The sequence below is a fragment of the Hippichthys cyanospilos genome, chromosome 14, assembly GCF_059441005.1.
Source record: "Hippichthys cyanospilos isolate Australia breed blue-spotted pipefish chromosome 14, RoL_Hcya_1.0, whole genome shotgun sequence".
Taxonomy (NCBI): domain Eukaryota; kingdom Metazoa; phylum Chordata; class Actinopteri; order Syngnathiformes; family Syngnathidae; genus Hippichthys; species Hippichthys cyanospilos.
Window position 1 is genome coordinate 261,314 of NC_142382.1, and position 16,705 is coordinate 278,018.

A 16,705-nucleotide genomic window follows, 5' to 3' on the forward strand; every position below is an offset into this window, starting at 1 on the left:
GTCCCGCCCGCCTGTTCTCGCCGCGTCCCCGCGAGCTTCGCGCGATCCAGATAACGTACGAAGACCTGGATTTTGGTTACTGATCACGCCAACAGACATTTGGGCCAACGCGTACGCGGGCCAAGCGCACGGACGAGGGCGGAGCATCGGGCAAGGCCTCCGCGCGCGCAACGGAGAGGCCGAGTCTCGTTTGCCGAGACCTAACGGGCGATCGGGCGCACGAGGGCAGACGTGAAGTGCGGCGGTTCCGTAGACTGGGCGCCGGCGCGGCGGCTGCCAGTTTCTTCCCTCCCTCCCTCGCGCGCTCAAGCCGAAGCGGCCCCCCATCAGAGCGAGGCCTCTCTCGCTCGCCCGACCGGGATCCCGCCTCTCACACGTCCGACACCCTCCACCCCTCCCTTCTCCGCCGCCGCTATTCCCGTCGCCTGCCAAAGTGCTAAAAAGGCGACGCGCTAAGTCAGCTTGTTTGGCCTTGCTGCGCAAATGTTTGGAGGCAAAGTTTGCCCACGGCGCCGGCAAGTTGACGGCGGGAGCGGCAGGAAGTCACCCACCTTTTTCAAGCTCTTTGATGAATATCGTCTGGCGCGACGAGCGCCAATTATCCGCTCGCCGCGTGTAATTCAGCAGAGGCGCTATAGGACGTTAGCGCGCGGACGCCAAGAACTTCATACGGCGCCACGGCTTTTAGCTAACCCTGGGGTGCCTAACCCTAACCCTTATTCCGGGCGCGTTATAAAGATACATGCATAGGACGAGTAACGATATGGCGCCCGTCAAGGAATAATACATTTGCGGTTGTCGTTTTCAAGTCTTCTTCTGGCCTACCGGCGATTTCAGCCGAACCGGCTCCAAGTACTGAGTCCAAAGAGGAGATTCGAAGATCGGGACGGAGGCCGGACCTTTCCACCGTAAGACGAAGTCCTACGACCGACGGGCTCGGACGGAAGATCGCGCGAAGGGAAGCCTCGCGCGGCAGGATCGTTGGACCGTTTGATGATATTTGACAAGATTCTTCTCGTGTTGCCGTTCCAGGTCCGATTGCCCGCTGACAGAAGTGGCCTCTGTTGCTGAGCCTGCGACTCGCCTCTTGCGATTGGCTGCTCCCCTCCGCTTCCCTCCCCTTCCCTCCCCTCCCCTCGCCTCTCCGCTCCGCTCCTCCTCTGATCGCGCCAGCAGCTTGCTCGTCTCCAAGGCGACCCGTTTAACTTTTGCGCTCGTCGGCAAACTTGCGGCTCCGTCAGATGAGGAGGACGACGGCGGCGCTTCCTCGTCGTGCCCCCCGCCCCCCTTCCCCTCCCCCCCCTCCTTCGGTCCGTTTGGGAAGTTGCGACGCGCCCTCGTCCGGATCTCTCGCCGGCGACATGAGCGCGCCTCCGCTCCTTCGCGCTCCCAGCCCTCTCTCCTTCCCCGGCGGCCAAGCCGGAGCCGGGGCCGGAGCCGCCGCCGCCGAAGCGCTCTCCTTCCACATCCAGATCGGTCTGAGCCGAGAGCCGGTGCGGCTGGACCCGGCCGACGCCAGTCTGGCTCGGGTGCGCGAGGTGGCCCGCTCCATCGTGGACCAGAAGGTAAGGACGCGCCGGCCGGCGTTCGGGCTCGGCCACCGGGGTTAGGGTTCCGCCCGCCGTCAGCCGTCAGAGTATTTCTTTTCGAGTCGGATGCCGCAACTTCTTCCGCTCGCCGAACCAAATCCGTTTCCTGTGCCGAGACCGTGGCGACGGCGTGGCGAACGCGGGGCCCGCGCGCCTCCTCCCATCGGACGGGCCCGGCGCCGAGACCGTGCCGCGGCAACGGCGGAATCCGTTCGGCCTTTCCGTCGACAGGAGACGAGACGGCGGTAAAGGGTTCGAGCGGGCCGCTTGGCCTAATGATGGGGTGAAAGCAGCTCCAGCGCAAAAACGCCATTATCGTTCCGGGGCGGTTCGCTTCCACATCTTGTTTCCGCCGAGGCTTGCTTTCGTGCGCTCGTGTGGCTTTGAATTGGATTTTGCTTGAGGTCAGGCTCAGCTCTAGACTATCGGACGTGATGGTTAAGGTTCGGCTAAGGGGCCAGCGAACGCGTGTGAACGGGATGTCCCCACCGATGCAAAAAACCGGTGCGCGCTCCGTCGACAAACACGAACGTCGACTTACGCGGCGCGCTTCACATCGCGCGCAGACGGGCTAAAAGACGCACATAGCAAGCTAGCCAAAGACGCGCGGCTAACGCCGGCGGACCCGACGTGACGCGTCCATTAGATTGCTCTAATTGTCGCACTTTAGCCGACACTTGCGCTCGGAGCCCTGGCGCCGTCGCGCAAACGTCGCTACCGAGAGCAGCGGGTGACCTCAACACCTGCGTGACGGCGTGCCGCGCTTAACACCTTTACCCTAATCGAGTCATTAACGCGGCCCGCCAAAATAAATGCGCTCGCGGGACTCCGGTCTCACCCCGCGGAAAAAGGGGGCCGGCCGAGCGACGGGGAAAGGCTCGGTAGCGGCGGTCTGCTAGCTCAGTTGGCGGCACATTTGGACCCAGCGATGCGTCTTTCAAAATGGAAGCAAGTTTCTCACTGGCGCCCTGTCCGTTGCCTTAGTAGGGATGGCTTGCGATATGGCCGGCGACGATGGCGTTTTAGACCCTCTATACCTTTTGTATATATATATATACACGCACTGCATATTGTAGTGAGTGGAGTCACGCCCCGCGACGGGGTGCGCCCCGACCACTGGCCCAAGACGGCCGAGGTACCCGCGCGCCGATCGCCCCTACGGCCGTCGTTCGGCACGCGGGTGAGCCGACGCCCCGGGGAGAGTTGAACAACGCGCCTTCCCACCAAAGCGGGCCCGTGCCTCCCAAAATGACGGCTGCGCGCTTCGTTCCCTTCCAAACCGGACGGCGTTCATGGAGGCGGTTGCAAAACGGAGCCCGGCCGGACAAACGCTGGACTCCGCCCCTCTGTTCCTACGACGGGAAGCGTTTGGCTGGCGGGAGATGAAAACGGAAACCTTAAGCAGGATGTTTTTGGTCCAAAGGTCCCGTTGTCCTCACTAACACCAAACTCGGCCGCCGCCGCCTTAGCTTCGCCCGACCTGGAGTGCCGAAAGTCCGGCAGGATGCAGAAGGTGTAAAAGCGCGCGCGGATGCGGATCTCCGAAACAGGATGATGGCGCCGGCGCTTCTCATGAAGTCGCTTGTGTCAGTTGAGCTTTTTTTCCTCCTGTTGCCCGGCAACCGAAGATGATGAGGGTGATGATTGCGCCTGTAAAGTGTCCTCCTGCCATTACGGCTTTTATACACGCACGCACACCCCTGCAGTGCTGTGTGTGCGCGCGTGCGCGTGTATAAAGTGTTTGTCTCATCCGCGCTTCATTTAGAGGCGGCAACTTGCGAGGCTCTTAGCCGCGGTGCCTCGCCGGCTCCGGATGTGCGCGCGGCGTGGCTCAAAGTGTCAACTTTCGGGAGCCGCTGGCCGACGCGCCTCGCCAGCTAGCGCGCGCGCGCCATCACCAGCGAGGTGCGTGCGGTAATAGGGGGCCGCCGAAAAGGAAGCGGCCTCGCGCGGCGGCCGCTGCCATGCCAACCGAGTGCCGTTGCCGTGGCGACGAGCATCAGGAGGACGAGAGGGGCGTCCATAAAGGAAGCGAAGGGCCGAAGGTCTGACGGGGGACGGGCGACGCGCCGCGTCCCCCTCCCCCCGTCGAGTCGAGTCGGTCGCCCCGCGACGCCGTCGCGTGCGCTCGTCGCCCCTCGAAGCCCTCTGAGTCGCCCGTACGATTTTCTTCGTAACGTCGCCGAGATTCGTACCGATGCCCCGGGCTAAATTCAAACGACGCGTCCGATCGTTTTCATCCATTCTAGGAGACGACTTGTCGGAGCGCCGCTCGCATCGATGCCTCGCGAGAGTCGTCCTTTGGTATTTTTTCGCCCGACGGCCGGAAGCGCGCTTTCGCTTCATTTCTCATTTCGAAATCGACAACGCCGCTCTGATAAGTTTGATCGTTCTTCCGCAGGCGCGCTCGCGGCAAATTGAAAGATATTCGCCAAAGACCCTAACCCGCGGGTTTTTGCGTGAAAGCAATATGGCCGCCAGGGCCCCATCGAGTGGCGGCGGAGGCGCTCCGCCGGGCGACGGGACGGGACGGGCTTTTTGAGCGTCCGTGTTCGTCCCGGTGTCCAAACGGCCGCCGGTTAGAATCTCGCCAGGCGCAAAGGTGTTCCCTTAAGGCACATTATCCTCACGAGCCGCACTCCGGTGGATATTTTCTCTTCGGAGGGCCGTGTTGAAGTGTGATTGTCACACAGTCGCACATTTTGAAATCAGGGGCCGCTAAAAAGTGTTCAAAAGGGGTATTGTCCCCCCCCCCCCTCCCAAAACCAAAATGCTTGTCGTTTCCCCACATACGTGTCATAAGTCGGAGGCGAATTTGCTACTTTGGCGGCCGGAGTTTGACAGCTCACCCCCGAACAAAGGCGCCGGCCGGGTCGTTAGCGGCACCGAGCTAACGCCGGCTTTCCCGCCCCGCCGCCTTCAGATTCCCGAGTGCGGCTTTTACGGCATGTGCGACAAGATCCTGCTCTTCCGCCACGACTCGGCGTCGGACAACGTTCTGCAGCTGCTGCGCTCGGCCTCGCAGATCCAAGACGGGGACCTGGTGGAGGCCGTCCTCTCCGGTAGGCCGACCCTCATTCTGCCGGGCCGCGCCACGACGAGAAAAAAGGCCTACGTCCGCGACAACCTTATTCCTAACCCTAACCCCCGCGACACCTAACTAGAGGGCCGACAAAGCGAAAGGCCCGCCGAGGGAGCGCGCACGCCGGCGGCCGTCCCTCCTAACAAACGGAGATAACCATACGAACGTTGTCCGTTTGTCGGCCATGAGACGTTGCCGCCGGGTTGCTGACGCAAACCTTGGCCGCTTTGGAAGTAATACGAGAGTAAAGTAGGCGGCGAGCAAAAACCTAAAGGTGTTCTCCGGTAAGGTGGGCGTGTCTTTGCTCCTGCACGGTGCTATGGGGGGGGGGGGGTATTCTTCGACACGCTTCACTGAAGGCGGGAGGGGTTCAGGGTGACGAATGAAGACCCGCCCGGTTACAATCTCCCCACGCGGCCACTCTCACTCATTTGTTCCACAGCTGCATGGTTACTTCGGTACTTTGATGCGTAATCCGTTTGCGCTAAAATTGAGATTTGGACAGGGATCAGCAACACCCTCATCCTTTTTGTCTCGCCGAGCGCGTCAGCGGCGCAACTTCCCGCCAAGCTTTCTGTTGTGTCAGCGGCAAACGGGAAGTCGACTCCCTCCCTTTATCCGCGGGCTGACGACCGCCTTCCTTGCGCGACCGTCTGGGGGCGTTTCAAAGGAAAAGCGGCGCGTCGGCGAACGGCGGCTGCGCGCGCCGAGCTCCTAATGCTCGACCGGCACGGCGGCCGGGCGGGCGCGAGGTCCGATCGGTTGATTCGCCCGGTCCTTTGTTTGTTTCTGTCTTCAGCCTCGGCCACGGCGGAGGACTTCCAGATCCGGCCGCATTGCCTGTTTGTGCACTCGTACCGGGCGCCGGCCTTCTGCGACCACTGCGGGGAGATGCTGTGGGGGCTGGTGCGCCAGGGCCTCAAGTGCGAAGGTCAGCGTCGGAGAAAACAACAAAACGCGCAAATGAAAAAAAGGGATGTTCGGTTTTCCGGTCGTATTTAGAGCAGGCGCGGAATCATTCGGCCCCTCCGTTGCGGACGGCACTCGCTGCCCCCCCCCCAACCTTTCGGTCTGCAACGGAGATTCCGATCCAACTCCAGGGAGAACGCGGCTGAAAAAAGCGATTCCCGCGACAAAACAGGCGATCCCGTTTCCCGTTCTTCCCCTCGTCAAATCAGATGTGGATCGGCAAGCCAAAACGAAAGCCGGGGGGGGGCTCTCTTTCCGCCGCCGAGGACTTTGCGTCTTGTCTCGCCCTCCGAACAGCGAGGGCTCTTGCGATGCGCTCGCTTTCCTTTTAGGCTGCGGCCTCAACTACCACAAGCGCTGCGCCTTCAAGATCCCCAACGACTGCAGCGGCGCGAGGAGACGGCGTCCGTCCAACGTGTCGCTGAGCGGGGGGCGCCCCCTCTCGGCCGAGCCCTCGCCGCCGCCCCATTACGCCGACGAGGCCCTGCTGGTCGGCGCCGCCACGCGCGCCGGCCCGGAGGCCGACGCGGCCGCCTGACTTTTGCTCTTTTGTCTTGCAGTCGCCCGTCAGTCCCAACGCGGAGGTAAGGTCCTCCGAGGAATCGCTCGTCACCTCGGCCTTTCAGGTAGCTTGAGGCGGGGCTTTGGAAGCGGGTCGCTTGGAGGCTTTCGAAGCATCAGCGGGGAAGGCGAGCGGGATCGCGCCTCTTTGTATGAGTGGTCGCAGATGGCGGTACCGCGAGCGTTTCCTGGTCTTCCGCTTTTCCTTTTCTACTTGGGTGACTCGGTCCATTTCCAAGTGGCCGAAACCGCCCCGAGAGAGCGGCCGGGGCGACGGAGCCAACGGAGCCCGATGAAGCCCGCCGAACCGCCCCCGGGCTTTTTTTTTCGCTCGCTTGGTGGAAACATGTCGCGGAGGCGTCCGGGGTGCCGCCCGGGGGGAGCGACCGGCGGTCGAAAGCGCTTCATATTCGGAGCGAGGGCGAGGGAGGCGGCTCGGGAAGGCCGGCCCGGGAAGGCCGGCCCGGGAAGGCCGGCCGGGCCACCTCCGCCGCCCTCGCTCCAAACGCCCTTTCGCCTCGGCTTCCGTGCGCCCGGCAGAAGTCGTCGGAGGCGTGGCGGGGCCGCGAGCGGAGCGCCAGCTGCCAGTCCTACGTGGGCCGACCCATCCAGCTGGACAAGCTGCTGCTGTCCAAAGTCAAAGTCCCCCACAGCTTCCTCATCCATTCGTACACGCGGCCCACCGTCTGCCAGCACTGCAAGAAGCTCCTCAAGGGCCTCTTCAGGCAGGGCCTGCAGTGCAAAGGTAAGGTCGGCCGCCCCGGAGCGCGTCCGTCACCTTGCCGGTGAGCCGAACCGCTCCGCTCGTCGGCGACCGCTGCCGGCGAGACCGCCGCCGGCTTCAAACGCCGCTCGCTGGCTTCAAGCGCCGCCGGCTTCAAGCGCCGCCGGCTTCAAAAGCCGCTCGTTAACCGGCCGTATGAATTTCCCCGCCAAAAGTCGGACGACCGTGTGGAAAACGCTCCGCCCCGGTTGCCTCTTTTTTTTTTGCCGTCAGACTGCCGCTTCAACTGCCATAAACGCTGCGCGCCCAAAGTTCCAAACAACTGCTTGGGCGAAGTATCCAGAGACGGAGGTGAACACCGACCCGCGCGCGCGCGCACGCTCAAGTCGACACGCGCGAGCAGACCCGCACGCCGGATGTGGCAGAGCTGCTGAGTCCCGGGCCAGAGTCGGACGGCGACGCGGCGGACGATTGCCCGGACGATCGGGAAAGGGGCGGCGGCCCGACGGAGGACGCCGCGTCCGTGGACGACGCGCCCGTCGCCGCGACCGGGGAGGCGGGGCCCCGGGACCCGGGAGACTTCCAAGACCCGGACGGCGACGAGTCCGACAGGACCATCAGGTGCGCTCCGGACGGTCGCTTTCAATATATTTCCGTTTCCCGTTTCGGACTCCCCGAAACCGTTCGGCGGAGGCCCGCGCGGCTCCGGGGGTCTCAGATACTGCAAACGCGAGGGCGTTCGAGGTTCGCCGGTCCGCATTCCGACAATCCCGTGTTTGTCCCGCAGCCCGTCAACCAGTAACAACATCCCCCTCATGAGAGTGGTCCAGTCGGTCAAACACGCCAAGCGGAAGAACAGCAACGTCCTGAAGGAGGGCTGGATGGTCCACTACACCAGCAAGGACACCCTGGTAATCTCCCGGTGCTCCCGGCGCCCGGTACTAGAAATCGGCCCCGCGACAGGGGCGCGTAACACGTGGCCCGGCTGGGGGGTTTCGGACGCCCCTCCCCGAGGGAAGTCAGAGGTTAGGGTTAGGGTTTAGGGTTAGCGTTTGTCAGAAGGAAGCCCCTCAAATCACCCCAGCCCCAAAGCGCTCTTTTCACGCCCGGCTTACCGTCCGCGACAAACAGAAGGCCCCGTCCGTCTGGCCGACTCCTCTTCTCCTCCTTGCCTTGCAGAGGAAAAGACATTACTGGCGCCTGGACAGCAAATGCATCACCTTGTACCAGAACGACACGGGAAGTAAATATTACAAGGTAATACGCGGCGGGGGAAATGACCGGGAAAGTCGGAACGTTTTGGCGAGGCTTTCTTGGCTCTGCACTCGCTCAGGAGATCCCGCTGTCGGAGATCCTGTCGCTGGACGCCGCTCGCGCCTTCTCGCTTCTGCCGGACGGCGCCAACGCGCACTGCTTCGAAATCACCACCGCCGCCGCGCTGGTCTACTTTGTGGGCGAGGACCTGCGCGGACGCGGCGCCGGCGGGACGGACGCCGAGGCCCTGGTGACGCCCGCGCACACGCTCGCCGGGCATTTCGCGAGCCGCGCGCCGGCGCTCGTAGCGCTTTGAGGGGAAAGCCAAAAGGTGGGCTCGGATCGCGTCGCCCGTGCGGCCGCCGTGGCCCTCGGCGGCTACGCGGCCTAGCCTCCGTTTTCTGTAAATACGAGTTTTACGTCAGCGCCGCGATGGCGCGGCCGGCCATCTCGCGGATGGAGCGCCTCGGCCGCTTGCTTACCGTTGCCAAAAGACGGCCGCGCGCCGGGCTGGCCGGGCGCCGTCAATTTCTCAGATTTTGGGCGAGCGGGCTGCGTTTGGCATGCTCTGCTAGAGAATTTCTCAAAAGCGCAAGTAGTTCAGCGCTTTGGCCTGAATGACTTCTCCCTCGACTTCGGCTTTGAAGAAGACTCGCGCGGGCGAAATCACGACACTTCGGCTCCGACTTTCCTCCCCGACGGTTCATATTATGGAGCGGCGGCGGACGGTCGAGATATTCGGAAAGTCGCGCGAAGCGGGAACGGCCGCCCGGTAGTCGAACATCCCCGCCGGGGTCGTCCCCAATCAAGCGCGGGCTGGTGTCACTTCCTCGCAGGTGAGCGGCGCGGGTCAGGACGTGGCCCGGATGTGGGAGATGGCCATCCGGCACGCCCTCATGCCGGCCGTCTCCGCCGGAGTCTCCTACGGTCGCTACGGCGACGGGCACGGTGAGTACATCCTCCGGAAGCTTGCATACATTCGCCGACGTCCGGGCGGGACTCCGCTCCACCCGGCCCGGCGCGGTGACGTTTGCTCGCCAGGCGGACCAAAAAAAAGCATCTTCCCTTCCGGACGGACTTTGCGCACGCGGATAAGCATTCCCTCGGGCGTTGGCCTTTCGGCGTGCCTTCCGGGTTTGACGGCAGCACCCTAACCCTAACCCGTGTTTTGTGTTTTGTCCACAGAGGAGATCTCCGTCAGCATTTCCGTCTCCGACCGGCACATCCGGGAGAATGTGGTGAGGGGGCCGCCGCGGCCGCTTCGGCGTCCCCCGATGTTTGGCTCACGGTTCCCCCGCGCGCGCCCGACGCCTCTGTGTCACCGTGGCGCCTGCCGTACGTGCGTGTGGCAATTAGGCAGCCGCCGCCCGCTAATGTTGTCTTCTTTGTGCGCCCCTCGGCGAGGTGTGAGGTGTCAGCGCGCACGCACGCACGCACGCGCACCCGCACACCCGCGCACCTGGTACTGTTTCAAACACACAACCCAGCCAACTTTTATACATACATATATATATACACATATGAGGGAAGAGGGCGTAAGGCAACACGCACGCAGAGGTGCACAAAAACACGCCTCTGCTCACGTCTGCCTTCAGCGCCGCTCACACACACAGACGCACGCTCGTCGTCTCGCGGCATGTCGGGAAGCAACGTCATCTGGAAGGCCGCGCGCGCATTCAGCACGGCACGAGTCCAAGTTGGAGATGAGCGAGCCGAATCGGCCGGCCGCGGCTAAAACGTCTCCGGCTGTCTTCCAGGACATCAACTCCGTCTATCAGATCTTTCCGGATGAGGTTCTGGGCTCGGGGCAGTTTGGAATCGTCTACGGAGGTAAAAGGCCGCGCCGCCGCCTTTGCGCGCTTTCCCGGAACCGACTTCCCGGGCCGTTCCCTTCGTCGGATATCGAATACTCTCACGTAGCTTTCGGCAAAGGCCTATTCCCAGGATCGGGTGTCCGTTCGCCCGCCGGCAATGTTAAAAAGACGGCGCGGTTTGCATCCCGCCCTTCGAAAAGGGGACGTCCTCTCAAGTTGAAGGACGCGGAAAACGAAAGGAAAAGCCGCGGTCCTCGACGACGACCGGCTCACGTGTTTACGTGCCGGGGAGTCGCCGGCGTTCGGACCCGTGGACGCGGCCGGACGAAGGCGGTCCGCCCGCTGTCGCGGAGGACAAGGGAAATGGGAGCGTTTCGATTCACGCGCTCCAAAAAAAACAAGGTCAAAACGAAGGAGGGACAAACTATTTGGGTAGTCGCAAGCCGGATCGCTTTGGCCCAAGACGGCCGGCAAAACGGCCTCGGCGAAAACAAGACAACAATTTGAAGGGAAGATGAGTTTGTCCGTCACGGTTCGCCCGCGTGGCGCCGACGCTCGCTGAGGGCAACCGGCGAGGGCGAAGCGGCCTTTGGCCACAACGGACGCGGGCATCCCCTCCGACAGGCAAACACCGCAAGTCGGGCCGCGACGTGGCCATCAAGATCATCGACAAGCTCCGCTTCCCCACCAAACAGGAGAGCCAGCTCCGGAACGAGGTGGCCATCCTGCAGGTACGGGCGCCGGGCGGCACGTCCGGCCGGGGGGCCGCGGCGGCTTGACTTTTTCTGTCGTCCGGCGGCGGCAGAACCTGCGCCACCCGGGCGTGGTCAACCTGGACTGCATGTTCGAGACGCCCGAGCGCGTTTTCGTGGTGATGGAGAAGCTCCACGGCGACATGCTGGAGATGATCCTGTCCAGCGAGAAAGGACGCCTTCCCGAGCGCATCACCAAGTTCCTGGTCACGCAGGTCCGCCCGCGCCTCCTCTCGGCCCTCCGGCGCCTCCTCTCGGCCCTCCGGCTCTTTTGGCTTTCCCGCGTCCTTACTTTGCTATTTCGTCCCGATCCCCGGCTGGCCGCGCGCGCGTGGCTTTTTCTTGTCCGGTTCAGATCCTGGTGGCCCTGCGGCACCTGCACTTCAAGAACGTCGTGCACTGCGACCTGAAACCCGAAAACGTCCTGCTGGCGTCGGCCGACCCGCTCCCGCAGGTGCCCGGGGGGGGGGCCCGCCGCCGGGGACGAGGGCGGCGCTGACCGGCCGTCCCCTTTGCCGCCGGCAGGTTAAACTGTGCGACTTCGGCTTCGCTCGCATCATCGGCGAGAAATCCTTCCGGCGCTCGGTGGTGGGCACGCCGGCGTACCTGGCGCCGGAGGTGCTGCGCAACAAAGGATATAACCGCTCGCTGGACATGTGGTCGGTGGGAGTCATCGTTTACGTCAGGTAGGCCGCTTTCCGCTCCCGGCTCCGGCCGCCCGTCCCTCGCTTCCGTTCGCTCCCGAGTCGCCGCTTTGTACCTCGGCCGGCCAAACTTTACGGAGCGCGCCCAAAGTCGGCGCTTTGCCTCTCGTTAGCCGTGCCCTTTTCCCTAGCTGCGACAGTACCTCGATCTCTTCCCGTAAGGCAAAGGGTCGGGCGCGGGCGCCGGCGCAGGGGGCGGCAAACTCGAAGATTCAAAGGGCCGCTCGGGGGCGGCTTTCCTTAACAGAGGCGGCGGCGCGGCACGTAGTTTCCGTTACCGAAGGAGCCATGAGATTTATTCCGCGTTGAGGATTCCTGGAGCGCTCCGGTTTGTATGCCGCGTCTGTGCGCGTGTTTGGAAAACACGGGTTTGGAAAAGTCGGGCGGCGCATCGAACAGAGGTCGTTCTTCAGAATCGCCCTGGCTCCTCGGCTGACCGCGCCGCCGCTGTTGTCTTTGCCGGTCAGCCTCAGCGGAACCTTCCCGTTCAACGAGGACGAAGACATCAACGACCAGATCCAGAACGCCGCCTTCATGTACCCGCCGCACCCCTGGAAAAAGGTCTCCCCCGAAGGTATGTGTAAGTGGAGGCCCCTTTGGAAATGGAGCGTGGAGCCGGTACCTTCTAGGCTTTTCCAAAAATCTTCTCCACAATTGCCATACACCAGGAGAAGGTCTTGGGCCGGCTGTGGTAGTAATGCGCTCTTGGGTGCTGGCTGCGCCAGGGTTAGGGTTAGGGTTAGGGTTGCGGTGACCCTATCCCCGCGTCGGGCCAGCGGGAGGCTTTGTGCTCCCGTCAGCCGGCCGGCCTCCCGCCGGCTTTAATGAGCAACTTTCACGCGGGCCAGGTTGGGCTCGAGCGCGCCGGCCGAGTTCGCGCCGCCTGTCGACGGCCGTTACCGTCAGGCCGCCTCCGACCGGACGGACGCCGTTGGCTTTGCTTGCGTTTGTGCCGCCCCCCGCTTGGGCTCAAATTCGCTTACGGGGGCCTCGCCTCGGACCCGACTTAGTTCGTGCGTCGGCGGGTCTTCCCGCACACGCTCGTTAGCCTGTTCTCTTTGTTCGATTGGTTAGAAATTTCCCGGCGTGCTAATTCACACTTAGATGTTTATTATTTCCTTTTCCTCGCCACGCGTTCCAGTTCATCGTACGGTAAATACCCCGAGTTGGGCAGCATCCGTCTTTGGCCAAAGTTATGATTGTGCCTGAATGCCGAAGGACCTCTCCGTGCGCTCTAACCGGTGCGCTCTTAATGTAATCATCCGGAGACGTCATAACTTTGAAATGAGCCTTTCGTCTTGGGACGTGGGGTCGGCCCGCTCTTTGCTTTTGCTCTTTGGAGCTACCGTTAGCTGCGACGGCCACTGGGTGCTAACGGCCCTCTAGCTCGTCCCGTCACGATCGCATCTGTGCGTAGGGTTAGGGGTACCAGAAAATGTATTCCTGTCACGTTCCACGAATTTTCCATATCGGCGGACCGGGACGTTCCAATTTCGCGTCGGCAAAATGTCCGATTGTGTTCGACTGAAGATCGCCACCCGGTAAAACAAATAAACGAATGCGCCCACTGTAGTATCGGCCGCGGGGTTCAGAGCTTGAGAAAAAAAATGCGCTTCTTCCTTTCTGAAATTGAGGGACGGCTGGCGCTTTCAGCGCGGGCAGGCGGCAGCAAGTACGCCAGCTCACGTCAGGCCGCCGTCGTTTTCTGCGGCTTTGACAGATCGGGCCACGCGGCCAAAACGGTCCCACGCAAATCGCCGCCGGTGGCAAAGAAGCGACGCCGGCTAAAAATCGTTCTTAGCCACACCTCTTCGTGCCCCGCGGCGCCGAAAAATGCAAGGGGGCGCGGGGGCCGCGGGGGGCGGGGCTCAGAGAGGGACTCATTCCAAGCAGGGCGCGCATTCATGTGCATAATGCCGGGCGGCGGCCCCCCCGCCCCCACCCCGGGGCCCTGCGCTGCCGGAGTCGCTCCGAGCGCTGACCCCTGAAGAAATGTTAACATCATGTTAGCTTAGCTCATTAGCCTCTGCTGACCCTCGCGACCCTCCCACCCCGCATCCGCCGCGGGCACGGCTCCAAGGATTTTTTTTTCCTCCTCTCTCCCGGGGCCAAAGGGGAACTTAACCCGCACGTAGGGGGGCGCGGAACGGATCAGATGACGGATTTGGGCTACGGCGCCACCTAGCCCCGATGCGGTGCCAGTCTTAACGCCCCCCCCCCCCCCCTTCTTCTTCTTCAGCCATCGACCTGATCAACAATCTTCTTCAGGTGAAGATGAGGAAACGCTACAGTGTTGACAAAACACTAAGTCACGCTTGGCTGCAGGTCAGACCGATTGACTGAGTGAGTGAGTGAGTGAGTGAGTGAGTGAGTGAGTGAGTGAGTGAGTGAGTGAGTGAGTGAGTGAGTGAGTGAGTGAGTGAGTATAGATGCGCGATGGGTAAATGAAGCCACCACAAGGGCGAATGTATGAAAGGACGCGAGTGAGTGAAAATAAAAAGCAAAGGTACGAATAAGTGAGGCGTGACGAGCGAAAGGAGGAGTGAAGCCGGCGCAAAGTGAGCTAGTGAAACCAAGTTCATGACCGGGCGAAGGCATGAAAAAAGGCGGGATGAGCCAAATGGCGCGCCGAGCGAATCCGCCCGCCCGCCGGCGCGTTCACGCAAAACCGAGGCGCGCGCGAACGAAAGGGCGGAGGTAGCGGCGAGTGAGCCCGCGCGTGAATTTCAGCGCGTGAATTTCAGGGCGTGAATTTCAGGGCGTGAATTTCAGGACTACCGGATGTGGCTGGACCTGCGCAGCCTGGAGCGGCGCGTGGAGCGGCGCTACGTGACGCACGAGAGCGACGACCTGCGCTGGCAACATCACGCCGGGCCGAGGCTGCGGGGGACGCCCCTCTGCCCGGCCCGCGAGGACGAGCTGGAGACGCTGAGCGAGCGCGTCAGCGAGCTCTGAGCGAGCCCCCCCTCCCCCCTTCCCCGCCCCCCTTCCCCGCCGACCGGCCTTTTCTTGGGAGTTGGGGCCGAGGGCGAGGGAAGCGTCGCGCCGTCGGCACCGGCGACCTTTCCTCCTTCGCGCTTTCCTCTCCACACCTTTGCTCGCGCCTCGCCTGCGCCGACGGAGCCGCCAAGGAAAGCGACGGCCGAGGCCGCGCCCGGTCCGGCCTCACCTTTGTCCGTCCGACGCTAACGGCGCCGACGGCGCAACGCCAAATAACGCGGCGCCCGTTGGCGCTAAAGAAAAAAATCCAACGAAAATAGTCCCTCTTTGCCCTTTTTTGTCGGTCGGAGAGAAGACGAGCTAACAGATTAGCGCTGCGCTAGCGTTACCGCCGTGAGCGCCCGACTGCGTTCAAACGTGTGCGCTTGCTTGCGGGGCCAAATAAAAAGGGCGCTTGAAAAATGTTCATTTGTTGCGTGCTGCTTTCCGGTGCTTGATTCTTTTCTCCCGTTTGCAACTTTTTTCTCCTTTGCTTTTTTTTTCGTGTGCCTTTTTCTCTTTGCGATGACCTTTTTTGTTAGCCTGGTTTTTTCCTTGCGCGCTTTGCACTTATATGCTCATATAGGCGTTGTTCTTTCGCCGCGTGACGGTGGTGCGCAGTGCTCCTACTCGTCGCGCTCCGATCGTAGCGGCCATGAGTCGCCAAATGAAAAAGCAGAGCAAAAAAGCAAAAACGCAGCGGCTCCTCCAACACGCGGATTTTGTGGCTTTAGCTAAATGTGCAAAGGGGTTTGAAAAAGCAACTCGGATCAAATCGACGTATTGTTGCCGACCAACGAAAATATGTTGAGGATTGACCGTCGAAAACGCACGCCTTCTAAACACACACATGAAAGAAAACGGTCGTCAAGATGATACGGAATGTTTTGTGCCTTTGCAAAAACTACCGGTGACTTTTTGGGTTAAAGACGCTTACTCATTGGTGAAAAAAAGCGCCTCGCACTGTGTTTTGTCGTCTACTGCCGCTAGGTGACGCCCTGGGAGAGGACACCGCATGCAGGCCGCAGGAAGGCGCTCACGCGCACGCGCACCCGTCGGAGAATGAGCGGAAAACCACAACAAACACGTCCGTGTGACCCAACACGCACACGCGCGCACACACACAGGCCATTTTAAAAAAGAAAAGCAAGTCATTGAAGGCAACAGAAAGCGAGCACGTTTCAGGCAAAATGATTTCATCTTTCAGCGAACGGAGACGAACCGTGGCCGAACCTTGTCGCGCGCGCGCACGCGCACTGGCTTCAGTCACTCAAGCCATTTTCTTGTGAAGGCCCACGCAAGGGCAAAACCTGGTCGGAAGAAGAAGAATGGAGAGGAGCAAAAAAGAAGAAGAAGAATGGAGAGGAGCAAAAAAATCATCTCACTGCGTTTCCTATTCGGACAGACGAAACGGCGGACAAAGTCGTCAAGTGGCATCGATGCATTTGCGGCCTTAGTTTTTGTTGTTGTTTGCTTTGTTGTTGTTTTTTTGTTCCCAAAACGAAAGGGATCGCTGACAGGTTTTTCATTCTTCTTTTCATTCTTTTTCATCACATTCTTTCTGCAGGAAAATAATGTGTTGCAATCCTTTTGGCTATTGTTATTATTTATATAGCAAAAATGAAACGTTTTATTTCCAATATCATTGACGCCGTCGCGTTTTCAATTCGCAGGAAGTAATAATTGTAGGTGCAAAAAAACGGAGGGACTTTGTAGCCGCATTGCTCACGCGCACCGCACACAAATCGAAATTTTCAGCATGTGACTGGCCGCATTCCCACGCGGGCGCTTTTTCTACATTTGGAGCAAATACGAATGGAAAAGAAACCCCAAATGTTTTGCGTTGACTTTAGCCGGCGAGCTGGAGAAGCCGCGGCCAAAACCGGCCAAGCCTTTTTCTTCTTCTTTGTCGAGCAAAGTCTTCGCTCTCCCTTTTGATTTTCTTTTTGGCCTTCACAAAACGCCGGCAACGAGAACATCACAATAACGGCGACGACGACAACGTTATTATGATCTCGTTGTGGTTGCGGCAAGGAGACGAGCGTCCCCCTTTGTCTTCTAATCCTTCCTCGTGTTCTTGGTCCGTTCGTATCGGCGCCGCGGCTGTAAACGTTTGGGACGTTCACGTCAAATGTTTTGCCTGGGCGGAGAGCGCATTCGCGTCGGGATACCACGGAGACCAAAAGGCCGGATCAAACGTTTGCTTTGCTTCGCGATATTTCGGAAGCTTTCACGCTTTGCGAGTCGAAGGACTTTTTGCCGACTTTCCCTGCGGTA

At 61.1% G+C, this 16,705-nt stretch overlaps 1 protein-coding gene across 2 annotated transcripts; it reads left to right on the forward strand.

Moving 5' to 3' along the window:
• The first annotated feature begins 1,361 nt into the window (after nucleotides 1–1,361).
• prkd1 (protein kinase D1) lies at nucleotides 1,362–14,638 on the forward strand. Of its 2 annotated transcripts, XM_088433610.1 has the most exons (21): nucleotides 1,362–1,565; nucleotides 4,513–4,651; nucleotides 5,471–5,602; nucleotides 5,973–6,130; nucleotides 6,201–6,224; nucleotides 6,742–6,946; nucleotides 7,199–7,276; nucleotides 7,351–7,546; nucleotides 7,713–7,836; nucleotides 8,105–8,182; nucleotides 8,259–8,429; nucleotides 9,016–9,127; nucleotides 9,365–9,417; nucleotides 9,937–10,009; nucleotides 10,618–10,724; nucleotides 10,799–10,960; nucleotides 11,101–11,199; nucleotides 11,271–11,431; nucleotides 11,917–12,023; nucleotides 13,689–13,774; nucleotides 14,222–14,638. In XM_088433610.1, the coding sequence occupies exons 1-21, from the start codon at nucleotides 1,362–1,364 to the stop codon at nucleotides 14,402–14,404; spliced, it is 2,652 nt and encodes an 883-aa protein (XP_088289736.1). In that variant the 3' UTR covers nucleotides 14,405–14,638. The 2 variants fall into 2 exon arrangements, with proteins under 2 accessions (XP_088289736.1, XP_088289737.1); XM_088433611.1 differs by lacking the exon at nucleotides 11,917–12,023 and having other exon boundaries at nucleotides 14,222–14,368.
• Nucleotides 14,639–16,705: the final 2,067 nt, after the last annotated feature.